This window comes from Bufo gargarizans, chromosome 4 (assembly GCF_014858855.1).
Source record: "Bufo gargarizans isolate SCDJY-AF-19 chromosome 4, ASM1485885v1, whole genome shotgun sequence".
NCBI classification, from domain to species: domain Eukaryota; kingdom Metazoa; phylum Chordata; class Amphibia; order Anura; family Bufonidae; genus Bufo; species Bufo gargarizans.
Window position 1 is genome coordinate 212,150,276 of NC_058083.1, and position 16,904 is coordinate 212,167,179.

The 16,904-nt window shown below is 44.6% G+C and overlaps 1 protein-coding gene across 2 annotated transcripts in view; it reads right to left on the reverse strand.

Annotated features, from left to right (window-relative positions):
- The window catches only part of LOC122935810 (probable cation-transporting ATPase 13A5), a 285,360-nt gene that overhangs the window by 210,960 nt on the left and 57,496 nt on the right, over positions 1-16,904 (reverse strand). For both annotated transcript variants that reach the window (XM_044291709.1, XM_044291708.1), the window contains exons 7-8: positions 4,921-5,055; positions 2,774-2,846 (exon numbers count right to left, since the gene is read on the reverse strand). In XM_044291709.1, coding sequence (XP_044147644.1) covers positions 2,774-2,846; positions 4,921-5,055 — 208 coding nt within the window. The remainder of the gene's footprint in view (positions 1-2,773; positions 2,847-4,920; positions 5,056-16,904) is intronic.

Here is a 16,904-nt window from a genome sequence, read left to right on the forward strand (position 1 = left end):
TTATCTTTGCTCATCCTCCCTGCCCTGTTTCTCTTGCAAGTGTAAAATGGTGGGTACCGTTATGTGTGATTCGCCCAAAATAAATCCCCAAAATTTTGATTAATTTGGTAGAAGATTTTTTTTAAATGAAATTCATGATTAATCTGATTTTCTATTTTTTATTATGCACTCATCTCTATTAGAGGACATCATTTTCTTACCATTAATACAAACCGGATTCCAAAAAAGTTGGGACACTATACAAATCGTGAATAAAAACTGAATGCAAAGATGTGGAGGTGCCAAATTCTAATATTTTATTCAGAATAGAACATAAATCACGGAACAAAAGTTTAAACTGAGAAAATGTACCATTTTAAGGGAAAAATATGTTGAATCAGAATTTCATGGTGTCAACAAATCCCCAAAAAGTTGGGACAAGGCCATTTTCACCACTGTGTGGCATCTCCCCTTCTTCTTACAACACTCAACAGACGTCTGGGGACCGAGGAGACCAGTTTCTCAAGTTTAGAAATAGGAATGCTCTCCCATTCTTGTCTAATACTGGCCTCTAACTGTTCAATCGTCTTGGGCCTTCTTTGTTGCACCTTCCTCTTTATGATGCGCCAAATGTTCTCTATAGGTGAAAGATCTAGACTGCAGACTGGCCATTTCAGTACCCGGATCCTTCTCCTACGCAGCCATGATGTTGTGATTGATGCAGAATGTGGTCTGGCATTATCTTGTTGAAAAATGCAGGGTCTTCCCTGAAAGAGATGACGTCTGGATGGGAGCATATGTTGTTCTAGAACCTGAATATATTTTTCTGCATTGATGGTGCCTTTCCAGACATGCAAGCTGCCCATGCCACACGCATTCATGCAACCCCATACCATCAGAGATGCAGGCTTCTGAACTGAGCGTTGATAACAACTTGGGTTGTCCTTGTCCTCTTTGGTCCGGATGACATGGAGTCCCAGATTTCCAAAAAGAACTTCGAATCGTGACTCGTCTGACCACAGAACAGTCTTCCATTTTGCCACACTCCATTTTAAATGATCCCTGGCCCAGTGAAAATGCCTGAGCTTGTGGATCTTGCTTAGAAATGGCTTCTTCTTTGCACTGTAGAGTTTCAGCTGGCAACGGCGGATGGCACGGTGGATTGTGTTCACTGACAATGGTTTCTGGAAGTATTCCTGAGCCCATTCTGTGATTTCCTTTACAGTAGCATTCCTGTTTGTGGTGCAGTGTCGTTTAAGGGCCCGGAGATCACGGGCATCCAGTATGGTTTTACGGCCTTGATCCTTACGCACAGAGATTGTTCCAGATTCTCTGAATCTTCGGATGATGTTATGCACAGTTGATGATGATAGATGCAAAGTCTTTGCAATTTTCCGCTGAGTAACACCTTTCTGATATTGCTCCACTATCTTTCTGCGCAACATTGTGAGAATTGGTAATCCTCTACCCATCTTGGCTTCTGAGAGACACTGCCACTCTGAGAAGCTCTTTTTATACCCAATCATGTTGCCAATTGACCAAATTAGTGTTAATTGGTCTTCCAGCTCTTCGTTATGCTCAAATTTACTTTTTCCAGCCTCTTATTGCTACTTGTCCCAACTTTTTTGGGATTTGTTGACACCGTGAAAATTTGAATCAACGTATTTTTCCTTTAAAATGATACATTTACTCAGATTAAACGTTTGATCTGTCATCTAATTTCTATTACAAATAAAATATTGACATTTGCCATCTCCACATCATTGCATTCAGTTTTTATTCACAATTTGTTTAGTGTCCCAACTTTTTTGGAATCCGGTTTGTACATTATTGGCTGATATTTAGAACCAGTCTCTTCTCATCCTCTTCCTTCATATTCCCTCCCTCTCCCCTGGACATGGTAAAATATTCATAACATTTTGTATCTCATATTTCTCTAATAATCAAGGAATAAGTTATCCCCTTTACCTTCTTTTGAGTGATATTGTATTTTGACATATTTTGGCATGTATCCAGCCATTCTATTGTTATAAGGATGTTTATGGACTTGTGTATCAATTTATTGATTACAGCTTTTTCCACAGCTACCAAGATCAAATGTATTATGTGTTTTCGCTATTTATCCATGGAGGTGATTTCTAAAGTTAGCTATAAACATAAGATTTATATCAGCCAAACATGGCAATTTTGATGGGACTGGCTGAGCATCTAATATGTATGGGGACTTCACAGGCATAGCTTCCTGAGCTACTTGGGGAGATAACTGTGGCCAGAGTTATAACTGGCCAAATAATCACTCAGCTGACAGCTAAAATGTTTGACCATCTTAAGCGTAAAAAAATAATGCCCTCAGATTATGTAAAATGATAGGTTGAATATTCTTGGAATGAATTCATGGATCTATCAAAGCTTCTGAAAAATTGGACATTAATTGCATACATTAATGCTATTTGCAGTGGTGATATTTCTAATTTGAGACGAGCAGACATACAACATGGTTTTTGTTGATTAGACAAGATAAAACTATGTCACCTTTGTTATGCCATCAAATGAAATGCTAGGATAATTAACATTAAGAAATCACAAAAACTATTTTCTATTCTTTGAATCTAGAATGACCGATTTATCATTCTAAACATGTTTGATTTAACGTGTAATGTGCAGAAAATGACTACACCTTATAATGGAAGGGCCGATCAGCCAATTGCTATTGTTGACTATTGGAAACTATCATTTTTAATGGATCATACTTTAAAACAAAGACTTACAGTAAAAGAAAGAAAAAAAAAACTACCTCCATTCCTTTGAAGCACAGAAACCACTATGTTGTTGTGGGATGCCACCATATTATGTAGTTTAACAGAATGCTAAAAAAATAAATAAAAAATTAAAACAAAAAGAACAAAAACTTGCTATCAAGAATATGAGGATCATTTATGAAGCTGAAATATGCCTATATTAGGTGTATTTCTGGCACAGTTTTCAATTTGATACTTTTCCTCGCTAACGCATGGGTGAGGAAGAGGACAGGATAGTGGGCCCGTCTCATTTACTATTTTCTGCATCTGTTTCAGGCGTAGAAAAAGGTCTAAATGTAAGACAGCTAGGTAGCTGTCTCCTATATAGAAGCGGCACTAGATCCGACAAAGTTATGTAGAGGCCGGCGCCTCTTCATAACTCCAGCGGATCCAAGACCAGTGCAGAGCTTCATTAAGACTTAATAAATGTACCCCTATATTCTTTTCCCACAAAATTTTCTCTCATTCTACAACAATTCAAAAATTGTCAACATACTGCTTTCGACCATGTCCTAGTCTCCTTGATTTTTAACATACTTATTTTACCTAAAAAAAACAACAACTGCAAACTGGGGACTGAATATAATATTACTTAGCCCAATAGCAAATAAGACACAATTGCAAAGAAAGCTGAGAGAATTTTTCCAAAAATGATAATGAGACATCCTCTGTTATAGTTTGGAAGGCACTCAAATCCTTTCCATAAGTCAAAATGAAAAATGTAAATATTGGATCAACTAAAGAAAATCTTGAGACTATACAAGAAGTCACATTCACTAGATCACATCCATCAATTAGATCTATTACAGTTGAAGGTTGGGTTCACACGGGTGAGATTTCCACGCGGGTGCAATGCGTGAGGTGAACGCATTGTACCCGCACTGAAGCCGGACCCATTTATTTCTATGAGACTGTGCACATGAGCTGTGATTTTCACACATCACTTGAGCATTGCATGAAAATCGCAGCATGCTCTATATTGTGCGTTTTTCATGCAACGGAGGCCCCATAGAAGTTAATGGGGCTTCGTGAAAATCGCAAGCATCCGCAAGCAAGTGCAGATGCGGTGCAATTTTCACGCATGTTTGCTAAGATGAAAGTCTATTCACTGTATTATTTTCCCTTATAACATGGTTATAAGGGAAAATAATAGCATTCTTTAACACAGAATGCTTAGTAGAAGGTCAATTGGGGTTAAAAAAAAAAATATACAATTTACTCACCTCCTCCAATTGATCGCGTAGCTGCCAGTCTCCTGTTCTTTCTTCAGGACCTGTCAAAGGACCTGTGGTGACGTCACTGTGCTCATCACATGATACATCACATGATCCATCACCATGGTGATGGACCATGTGATGAGCCCAGTGATGTCACCAGAGGTCCTTTGACAGGTCCTGAAGAAAGAACAGGAGACTGGCAGCTACGCGATCAATTGGAGGAGGTGAGTTATTTAAAAAAAAAAATTTAACCCTCAATTGACCTTCTACTAAGCATTCTGTATTAAAGAATGCTATTATTTTCCCTTAAAACCATGTTATAAGGGAAAATAATAAAAATTACAGAATACTGAACCCAAACCTGAACTTCTGTGAAGAAGTCCGGGTTCGGGTCTGGGTACTAAAAATGCAGATTATTCTCACACGTGTGCAAAATGCATTAAAAAGCTTTGCTTTCGCGGGGAAAAATCGTGCATATTCCCGCAATGCACCCACATGTTTTCCCACAACGCCCGTGTGAACCCAGCCTAAGGGTTTATTCACACGACCGTATGGATTTTGTGGTCCGCAAAATATGGATCTGCAAAAAATCCAGATGACGTGCATGTGAAGTCCATGTTGCACCCATGCGGATCCATTGTAACAATGCCTATCGTTAGGACATGTTATTTTTTTTTTGCCGCGCTATGGAATGGACATACTGTGTTATGTCCGCATTTTTTGCAGAGTCATTGAAATGAACGAGTCCGCAACCTATCAACTAAAAATGCGGAACAAAAAATAGGGTTGTGTGAATGGGGCCTAAAGTGAAGTATATAAACTCTGAGTTACCAGAAATGAGTCTCTATACCCATGCCGATAAGGCCACAAAATGTTTCTCATCGCAAACTTTAAATAGATTAAGAAATTAACATTAAAATCCTCACCTTTCTCAATAAATAAGTTGTTGAAAAAAGAGATATAATACTTAACAGTAATATGATTATGGAAAACTCAAAATAACCATTTGCAAGCCAGATACTTATTGAGTAAACTGAAAAACCGTAAATTGGGTTTAATACCTGTAAAAAGAAAGAAATAGAAAATTATAGTACTATGTTATAAGGGAAAGATCTGCTCCTGTTCTGTATTTAGAGAAGCACCTGGTTTGGGCTCAAAATCACTGATGGAAATCACTGACGTGTGAATGAGACATGAGGTGCATATCTTTAAAAGGGTTGTCCACTTTTTTTAGACCCTCCCACAGTCGCCAAACTCTCAGTGATGATACATGCCATATAGCTCCAGCTCTGTTGCTTTTAAAGATACCAGTTCTGCAGGTGCCTGGTCTCCAAGCATCAACATTCATTTTCATGTGGGACATGTGACTTCTGCAGTGAATGACTAGTAGCAGTCAGATCACCCATGCGGAATATGACTGGGTCATGTGCTGCACAGGTGAGACATCACTGCTGCAGCCAGTAATATGTTGCAGAAGTCATGTGCCCCATTTCAAACATAATGTTGATGCTGGGAGACCCAGAACTATCAGAGCCAGCGTCGGAGCAATTGAGTAGCGGGAATGATGTAAGTATGATCATTACTGTGGGTCTAGCCATATTTGAGGGTCTGAGAAAAAGGTGGACAGCCCTTTTCAGGATGGTTTCAGACATATTACTAGTGTACACAAAACAGACAACAAGATTCAGAGAAAGCCCCCCAAAAAAATGGTTTACTAAACAAAAGTATCAGACACATACAATCAGATTAAAAAAGGCCAGGAAGGAACAACAACTAAGAAGGACAGCAGGTTCCAGTGCAAGCTGTTAAGGATTAGGCGGCTCTGTGGCAGAAGTAAACCACTGTGCCAAATGACTGCTCCTCTAGTTTTCACCCTTTAACCCCTAGAGAGGGATCTTGTCTTCACGGCAGGGGGGTGACCAGACCACTTTCTTCTGGGATGGTCCCGGTACACTTGGCAGCTGACCTGCAAAGAAACTGAGATGCTGGTTCAGGGCACCAGCAATCCAGGCATACAATATAGAACACTGTTCAGACAGAAGACCAGGATACAGGATTACAGACAGAGCCACATAGCCAATAACATATGCAAATCAGGATACACAGAGCATGGCGAACATAGACAAATTAGAACATAATCAGAGAAATACAGCTTGCCTGGAACCCATGCGGAACAGGAAGAATGGTGTTCACAAGCAGACATGCAGACATTGCAACATAGAAACATTTTTACATAGCTTGGAACCCATGCACTGCTGGATCCAGGGGGGGCAACAAGGCAATTGCCCCCCGAGCTGCTCAGAAGTGGGGGGCGGCGGCAGGATACAGGGAGATGAACGCTTCCATTGTGGAAGTGTTCATCTCCATAGTCATTTGTATCGCCGTCCTCAGGACAGCGATACAGATGGCTGTGCTGAGACAGGGGAGGGAGAGGCGTGCCCCTTTCCCTTCCTCTGATAGGCGGCAGGCACTAGGCCGGCCGCCTATCAGAGGCCAGCGCAGGCCGGAAGAGGTATAAGTGTTTATTTTTTTTGTGTACAATACTGGTGGCTACTGGCACATAATGGGGGTCTCTGGCTACTGGCACATAATGGGGGTCTCTGGCTACTGGCACATAATGGGGGTCTCTGGCTACTGGCACATAATGGGGGGCTCTGGCTACTGGCACATAATGGGGGTCTGTCATTACTGGCACATAATGGGGGGCTGTCAATACTGGCACATAATGGGGGGGCTGTCATTACTGGCACATAATGGGGGGGCTGTCATTACTGGCACATAATGGGGGGGCTGTCATTACTGGCACATAATGGGGGCTGTCATTACCGGCCCATAATGGGGGGCTGTCATTACTGGCACATAATGGGGGGCTGTCATTACTGGCACATAATGGGGGGCTGTCATTACTGGCACATAATGGGGGGCTGTCATTACTGGCACATGAGGTTGGGGCTGTTATTACTGGCACATGATGGGGGGCTGTTATTACTGGCACATGATGGGGGGCTGTTATTACTGGCACATGATGGGGGGCTGTTATTACTGGCACATTATTGGGGGCACTATAGGGGCATCTACTGAGGCCACAAAGAAGGGGTGTTTTATATAGGGGGGCTCTGTACAGTAGAATTTTATACTGGGACACATTATGGTGGGTACTATGAGGAAGGGGAAGAGGAGTACTATGGGGTCATCTACGGGGGGCACTAAGAAGGGGTATTTTATACTTGCAAATTATGGGGGACACTGAGGGCATCTACTGGGGCAATTTATACTGGTACATTATGGGGGGCACTAGGAGGAAGGGGGGAGAGGAGCACTATGGAGGCATTTACTGGGGGCACTATATAGGGGTATTTTATACTGGCACATTATGGGGGCACTAAGGGGACATTTGCTCAACTGGGGGGATTACAAGGGTATTTTTTGCACTGTCGCATTATAAGGAGAATTATTTCTATTGGGGGGGGGGGGGGGCATTATGGTGGGTTTAATTACTCCCCCATGGTATGAGCCCCTAGTACCAGCACCAGCCTCTCCCTGCTCTGATATCCCTCTGCCTTTTCTCCAAATCCTTATTATGAAATCTTTCTCATTAGGATAAAACACAACATCATCTCCACCGAACCCCCCAGCCAAGTGTTGAAGTGGTGTCCAAGATCCCCAAGGGCTAAGTAATTGTAAGTTTTCATGTGGAATATGTTTATGGTATACACATATAGCCTACACTGTGCCACACAATATACAGTATACCACTACACTGTGTAGTCTGTTCTATAAGCACCATTGTTCTGTGGTGGTGGACAGAAAATAATCTGGAAGTGCCCCTCCCGAGACCAGGCTCTGGATCCGCCACTGAACCCATGAGGATCAGGATACAGGGAGCAAGGTATTCACAGACAGATCAGGACATAAAGACATTAAAGGGGTTGTCTCACTTCAGCATGTGGCATTTATCATGTAGAGAAAGCTAATACAAGGTGCTTACTAATGTATTATTATTATTATCCATATTCCCTCCTTTGCTGGCTAGATTCATTTTTCCATTACATTATACACTTCTCGTTTCCATAGTTACAACCACCCTGCAATCCAGCAGTGGTGGTCGTGCTTGGACACTATAGGAAAAAGTGCTGCCCTCTCTGGTGGCTGGGACCTTGGGAGCGCACATAGGCTGGTGCTTTTTCCTATAGTGTGTAAGCACAGTCATGCTGATGGATTGCAGGATGGCCGTAACCATGGAAACAAGCAGTGTATAACGTGATGGAAAAATGAATCGAGCCAGCAAAGGAGGCAATATGGACAATCACAATACATTAGTAAGTGCCTTGTATTCACACAAAGACACTGGTCAGAAGAGAAAGCACACTTCAATCGGCATTCCTGGAGAAATACTGAACTCCCAGGCATATTGCACAAAGATCTTAATAGCAGGGTGATTAAGGCACCTGATATTCTAATAAGTTTAGGAAAGCATTAATCCTAAATAGACACAGGGAGCACACAATTCACAGAGCACAGGCTGCAGCCATCTCGCACCAACCAAGGAACCAGCATACATTTGAACATCAAGTACAGCCAGTATGCAAGTGTGCATGCAGCCAGCCTACATGGCAGTGAGTGTCAGTGGCACAAGGAGCAGAATACTCACAGGACACAGCTCACACACTAAGGCCGAATGCACACGGACGTGAGCGGTCCATGGTATCCCGGCCTGGCATCCTGCGGACAGCAGGAGTGCACGGCGTCATTGGTTGCTATGACACCGTGCGCTTCATGCCGCCGCTGCACTACAGTAATACACTCGTATGATACATAAAGCACACAACGTCATAGCAACCAATGATGCCGTGCGCTCCTGCTGTCAGCAGGATGTCAGGCCGGGATACCAAGGACCGCTCACGTCCGTGTTCCACGGCCATGTGCATTCGGCCTAAGACGGCCACAGCTAGCAGTCAGAATGCAAGAGAGCATATAGCCAGCCTACACGTCAACAAGTGTCACAGTGAACAGCAATGTGACAGGCTTTTTTCTTTTTGGAAGTCAGATGTTACATGTTGGCCAATAGGAAATTATAAAATGCTCTAAAAACTGTGTTTTTGAAGTGACATTTCCTGTTTTTTCCCGAAATTTGAACTTGCTCTTCATGTGTTATGTTTAAACGTTTTCCCATTGACTTTTCTATACAAAAATAATAAAAATATGAATTGTGAAACTTGTGTAACTAAACAAAGTGGCACCTAAAACAGTATGGGCACCACCTGTATAGTATAGTCAAATGCCAACAGACAATCATTTCCCATTACCCATTTGAATGTGGGTAATGCAGCTGGAGAACAAAGCATTAAAGTTGTATTTTTCTTTGCACTGATCAGTTCCATTTGCACCAACATGGTGTCTGAACTAGGACTGGGCAGACATTTCCGAGAAGACTCACTACTTAAAAAAGCAATACCCGGAGTTATATTCCAACACAAATTGCAAAGGTGAATGCACAGAGAACATATCTAAAAATTACAAATAACCCCTTAACAAGTTCCTAATGTCTTTTGATGGTGGATGGTACAAAGCTTCAGTCTGCTGTGTCATTAAGGCCTCTTTCACACGACCGTATGGCTTTTTCAGTGTTTTGCAGTCCATTTTTCATGGATCCGTTGTTCCATTTTTTGTTTCCGTTGTGTTTCCGTTTCTGTTCTGTTTTTGCCGTTATCGTTTTTCCGTATGGCATATACAGTATACAGTAATTACATAGAAAAAATTGGGCTGGGCATAACTTTTTCAATAGATGGTTCCGCAAAAACGGAACGGATACGGAAGACATACGGATGCATTTCTGTACGTGTTCCTTTTTTATTTTTGCGGAGACCCATTGACTTGAATGGAGCCACGGAACGTGATTTGCGGGCAATAATAGGACATGTTCTATCTTTCAATGCAACGGAAAAACTGAAATACGGAAATAGAATGCATACAGAGTACATTCAGTTTTTTTTGCAGAACCATTAAAATGAATGGTTTTGTATACAGACCGTATACGGAACGCAAAAAACACCCCGTAAATGGAAAAAAAGAAAAACGGTTGTGTGAAAGAGGCCTAAAGGTCTCCTACTTCACAGCCTGGGTTGAAGTAAGCTCTGATCTAGGCTGTTAACCTTAATGCTATGGCCCTCCCCTAGGATCGGGGCCCCATGTTTTCAAGTAAACCAATAAACTATTGAAGTGAGTCTCTGGGCTGGCATGCCACTCTACTCACCTTGTTGCTGTAGTTCCTGTAGTCCAGACCTGCAGTGGGCCTAGCAGCCAGAGTTCCATGTTCCCCTTCCTTCCTGGCATAAGCTTCCCCATCCTGTCTCTAGGGTACACATACATGCTCCCTGCGACTCTTAAACTCTTAAAGGGAACCTGTCACCTGGATTTTGTGTATAGAGCTGAGGACATGGGTTTCTAGATGGTCGCTAGCACATCCGCAATATCCAGTCCACATAGCTCTGTGTGCTTTTATTGTGTCAAAAAACCGATTTGATAGACATGCAAAGTAACCTGAGATGAGTCCTGTACGTGAGATGAGTCAGAGACAGGACTCATCTCAAGTTAATTTGCATATGTATCAAATAGTTATTTTTTACACAATAAAAGCACACAGAGCTATGGGAACTGGGTATTGCGGATGTGCTAGCGGCGATCTAGCAACCCATGTCCTCAGCTCTATACACAAAATCCCAGTGACAGGTTCCCTTTAATGGATCTGCCCACATGCACCCTAATTCTTTCCAAGCTGTTTGTCTGGTCATCCCTGGTGTATTTAAGGCACCCTCCCTTAAAGAAGGGTGCCTAAGCAAGATATGTTTCTAGATTGCTATCCATGTTCCCTCCAAAAATTATTTGTTATCGGGAGCAGTATGCCTGCCCATGTTTATGCACACACAAGTATTAATTGTCCGAAAAAAATATTGGCTTGTTCTTTTCTATTTGGGAGCAGCAGCAATACAGTGTGGATATTAAATGGTTAAGTTGTGTAGGGGTAATAGCTGACAGCAAAAGTAGCACCAGCATTAGCAGCAAAAATGGAACAGACCAGTAGATGTGTGTGCGGCTGTGTTGGGGTAATAGTAGTAGCGGCTGTGTTGGGGTAATGGTGGTGACAGTAGGGCAAATGGAATAGGCAGTAGTATTAATGTAAGTGGCAGTAAGAGTAATAGGCATGTAAGTACGGGCATTAGCAGTGGGAGCAGCAACTGCTGCAGAGGCAGGAGCAAGATTATGGTACAGAACATGATGGTAGGCAGGAATACAGCGGCAGTGGCATGCTGGGGCCGGTAATAAAAAGCTCTCATCAGCAATGACAGATCTATTCATCAGCTTTAGCTTGAGGTGTCTGAAAATCCTCTTTTTGGGTGTGCCAACACTACCTGCCATGCTGAAAATCCTGTCTGAGATGACACTGGAGGCTACAGCTGGAACACACTAAGCCAGTTGCAGTAACTGTTCCAATCTTCCTGGCGAGAAGTTCATGCGGTCAGGGATCAAGGTATATGCAGGAGAAAAACAGACATGGTGACAGGGTAAACACTCGAATAAGGGTAAAGGGAAGAAAGTTCTAACCCGAAAGGATTGCAGGGTTGAAGAAAAAAACTTACCCTAGAGGCCCTAAAGGACTGCTAAGCCCAGGGCAACCCCCTGATGGTGGAGGTCCCCGAACCTAATGCTACCTGATCCCTAGAAATCCCTAAACAGGAAGATACTAAATGATGATACGGTCATTATTCTGAATCACAAAAATTAAAAATAGACTACTGCAGAGAGGGTACCCTTTGACCCTCCTGAAAGAGTTCTTCCAATATGCAGAAACAAAGAGAAGGGAGGACCTACTGCTGCCTAAGCATAAAGATTGTTCGGATGAGGGTCAGATTCGCCTTATATCCACCTTCGACTCTGGCAATAAGGAAGTAATGTCCATCTTGAAAAAACATTGGCCAGTACTAACAATGGACCCAGACCTAACGCAGGCGATCAGGGAATACCCCCAAGTGACCTATCGCAAAGGCAGAAGTCTGCGGGACTGTTTAGCCCATAGCCACTATGAGGGTCCCAAAAAAGAAGGCACTTGGCTAGATCGTAAGCCCCTGGGTGTTTTTAGATGCAGATCGTGCAAGGCTTGTAATTTCATTAATACCTCTAAAACAGTGATATGTTCCGTGACACAACGTTCCTATGCCATCCGGGACTTTGTCAATTGTAGAACAAAAGGTGTTGTGTATATTTGCCAATGTAATTTTCCTATGGACTACATTGGCAAGACCGAAAGAGAATTCAGAAGAAGGATTTGCGAGCATTTAAACGACATAAAAAAACTAAAAGATACACCGGTGGCCAATCATTTTAATAATTGCCATAGTGGCGATGTGGCCTCTGCTAGTTTTTCTGTACTCGAGGTACTCCCATTACCTGAGAGAAACGGTGACTGGGACAAGAGGATTCTTAGAAAAGAGGCCTCTTGGATTTTTCGGTTTCAGTCCCAATCCCCACTGGGTCTAAATGAAAGACAAAATTTTACATGCTTCATCTAATAATCCCCTGTCCTTCTAGTATGTATTTTCCGTCAGTAATAAGTTGTATTTATTTTTTGGTATGTAGCCCCTGAACTGGACATATTCGATGCGAAAAGCATCTTTATGTATAGGTGATTCTAGTAACAGATCACCTTATCTTTACTAAGTTTGGCGTCATTCCCTCCTTTTTGGTACTCATCTTATAGGGGATGAGCTAAGCGATCATTAACCTTTCCCTTATTATGAATTTGTTAATATCTTATTTTTAAGTAAAACTGGTTGTGTGGATGAGGCCCCCTCCCCTTTTTTCGTTGTGGCCTTTGCTGGAGGGTGGAGAGCCACTATATACTATTAATATTTGTTTAAAGACCGAATTTGATGATCCCAATAACTGGGGGGCCTTTTAATAGGGTCTTTAAATGGTTGGAAGCATCGAGGGAGTACCTTATCCGACGATGCGTTCCATTGCTGCGTTCCACTCGGTACCAGGAACTGATGTCGTATTACTTCCGATTTCGTTATGCGCTTCACCTTTGCGTGTCACGATATCGGAAGTGACTCGTTCATAACGATCTGCGTTCCGGTATGCGTTCCAAACGCCGGAAGGAGTCCTCTAGCGTCCGGAAATTGGTTCTGGACAAGCGCGTTTTTTTAATATTCGGCTCCACCACAGTAAGGGCTAGCTTTGGGCCCGGAAAACCTGATTTTTGTGGGTAATCCTCCATTCCTCCCGCCTGTAAGTACAATTGGGAAGGCAGAGGAGGAGCTAGAGGTTGCCAACGCAGCTGTGTCACGGCCAGCTCCTCTGAGGGCAGGGTTAGCATGGCAGAGATGTGGAAAAGTTTTGTCAACACGCCACAGCTAACTGCACCACCACCTGATACGGAACGTGTTAGCAGGAGGCAACATTTCACTAACATGGTGGAACAGTACGTGTGCACACCCCTCCACGTACTGACTGATGGTTCGGCCCCATTCAACTTCTGGGTCTCCAAATTGTCCACGTGGCCAGAGCTAGCCTTTTATGCCTTGGAGGTGCTGGCCTGCCCGGCGGCCAGCGTTTTGTCTGAACCTGTATTCAGCACGGCAGGGGGCGTCATTACAGACAAACGCAGCCGCCTGTCTACAGCCAATGTGGACAAGCTGATGTTCATAAAAATAAACCAGGGATGGATCCCACAGGACCTGTCCATCCCTTGTGCAGATTAGACATTAACTACCTCCCCATAACCATATATTATTGTACTCCAGGGCACTTCCTCATTCAATCCTATTTTTATTTTCATTTTACCATTATATTGCGGGGCAACCCAAAGTTGAATGAACCTCTCCTCTGTCTGGGTGCCGGGGCCTAAAAATATCTGACAGTAGCCTGTTCCAGTGTTGGGTGACATGAAGCCTGATTCTCTGCAATGGGACCTCTCTCCTCTGTCTGGGTGCCAGGGCCAAAATATCTGACAATGGCCTGTTCCAGTGGTGAGTGACGTGAAGCCTGATTCTCTGCTATGACATGAAGCCTGATTCTCTGCTATGACATGAAGCCTGATTCTCTGCTATGACATGAAGCCTGATTCTCTGCTATGGGACCTCTCTCCTCTGTCTGGGTGTCAGGGCCAAAATATCTGACAATGGCCTGTTCCAGTGGTGGGTGACGTGAAGCCTGATTCCCTGCTATGACATGTAGCCTGATTCTCTGCAATGGGACCTCTCTCCTCTGTCTGGGTGCCGGGGCCTAAATATCTGACAGTGGCCTGTTCCAGTGGTGGGTGACATGAAGCCTGATTCTCTGCTATGGGACCTCTCTCCAATTGATATTGGTTCATTTTTATTTATTTTATTTTTATTTTTATTCATTTTCCTATCCACATTTGTTTGCAGGGGATTTAACTACACTTTGCTGCCTTTTGCAGCCCTCTAGCCCTTTCCTGGGCTGTTTTACAGCCTTTTTAGTGCCGAAAAGTTTGGGTCCCCATTGACTTCAATGGGGTTCGGGTTCGGGAAGAAGTTCGGGTCGGGTTCGGATCCCGAACCCGAACATTTCCGGGAAGTTCGGCCAAATTTCTCGAACCCGAACATCCAGTTGTTCGCTCAACTCTACTTAGCAGTCCTTTAGGGCCTCTAGGGTAAGTTTTTTTCTTCAACCCTGCAATCCTTTCGGGTTAGAACTTTCTTCCCTTTACCCGTATTCGAGTGTTTACCCCGTCACCATGTCTGTTTTTCTTCTTGGGGGTTACTACTCCCCCACTGATTAATTTATGTAATTGTAGTACACCACTGTTGGTATATACATACCTATACCCGCTTAACCCCTTAAGGACACAGGGCGTACCGGTACGCCCTATTTCCCGAGTCCTTAAGGACCAAGGGCGTACCGGTACGTCCTGACTTAAAATCGGCATTCCGGCGCCGCGGGGGTTAATCGGAACGGGATTTCGGCTGAAATCATTCAGCCGGCATCCCGTAACAACGCAGGGGGGGGTCATTTGACCCCCCCGTATCGGCGATCGCAGAAAACCGCAGGTCAATTCAGACCTGCGGTTTTCTGCGTTTCCGGTCCATTCGGGTGTCCGGTGACCCGATGAACCGGAAAAAGACTGCGATCGGTGGCGTAATTATACACCACCAATCGCAGTCCGAGGATTTGAGGAGGCGGTGCTGGCCCTGGTGCTGAACACTGCTGTCCAGGGTGCTGATTGGTGCAGGGGAGAGAGGCGCGAGATTCAAACTTCCTGCGCTCCTCTCTCCCCTCCTCTTCCTGTTCTGCACGAGCACCCGGCAGCATCGTCCAGCACCAGCTCCTGTGTCCCCCTAATCGCCATCCATCACCCTCCTGCACCCATCGCCACCCAGGTAGGTTAGGGTCAGTGAGGGAGAGGCATCGTTAGGCAGGGAAAGAAGGGAAAAGTTAGTTAGGAAAAAAAAAAAAAAAAACTTTTAACTTTTACACAAAACTTTTTTTTTGATCCATCTATCAGACCCCAGACCCCCCCCTGCCACTTGCCCCCCCCCTACCAGCCCCCCACCACCACCAGCCCCCCCACCCCCTCCACCCATCCCCCCACCACTCCCCCCAACCCCCCCCCCCCCACCACCACCACTAGCCCCCTCACCACCACTTTTTTTTCTGCGTTCGCTGACTGGTCGGCACTTTTTAGCGTCCGTCCACTGTTAGCGCATCGCCTGCCCCACCGCTGATCAGCGTTGTACCGCTAATCAGCAACTTTTTTTTTTTCCTAACACTTGCCCTTTTTTCCTTTTTTTAGTACGCGAACACCCGTTGCCCCCACACACACGCACATATAATAAAGTTTTACACACACGCACACCTACACGCACACACACCCATGGCCCGCCGGGTGTTCTCGGCCGAGGAGGCATATGCCCAGATTGCCTCCGACTCCGAGAGCCCCAGTGAGGATGAGGATGACCCCACATTCCTCTTATCATCAGCATCCTCCTCATCATCATCGGATGACGATGAGCCACCAAGGCGGCGGAGACGCCGCCAGGCGGAGCCAGGGGCCGCACATGCTAGGGATCCTGTGGCCCACCCTAGTACGAGCCGCCCTGGGGTTCGTACTGGTTTCCCGGCCCACCAAATAAGTTCACCGGAGACCCCTGCCGATGAACTTAGCTGGTGTCCCCCAGTGGACTTTGAGCCTGAGATTCCGGATTTCGCTGGCAATCCTGGAATCCAGATTCCCACAGTGGGGTTTACTGAAATTGACTATTTTAGTTTTTTTTTCAGTAACCCACTGGTGAATTTGATGGTGGAGCAGACGAATCTGTACGCCCAACAGTTCGTCGCTCAAAACCCAGGCTCAGTTTTGGCTAGACCCGGTGGCTGGACGCCGGTCAGTGCAGCCGAAATGAGGACATTTTGGGGCCTCGTGCTGCATATGGGTCTAGTCCAAAAACCCAGTGTCAGGCAATACTGGAGTGGGGACGTCCTGTACCAGACCCCACTGTACAGTATGGTCATGACACGCTCCCGGTTTGAGGCCATCCGGAAATGTCTGCATTATTCCGATAATGCAGCATGTCCACCCCGAGGTGATCCTGCCTATGACCGGCTGTATAAGATACGGCCTGTCATCGATCACTTTAGGGGCCACATTTCAGCAGGCCTACGTACCTGGAAGGGAGGTCGCGGTTGATGAGTCGCTCATTGCGTTCAAGGGGAGACTCAGTTTCCGCCAATATATTCCCACAAAGCGAGCGAGGTATGGCGTGAAGCTATACAAAATTTGTGAGAGTACCTCAGGGTACACTTACAAATTTCGTGTGTACGAGGGGCGAGATTCCCGTATTCAACCCCCAGAATGTCCCCCCACTCTGGGTGTTAGCGGGAAACTCGTGTG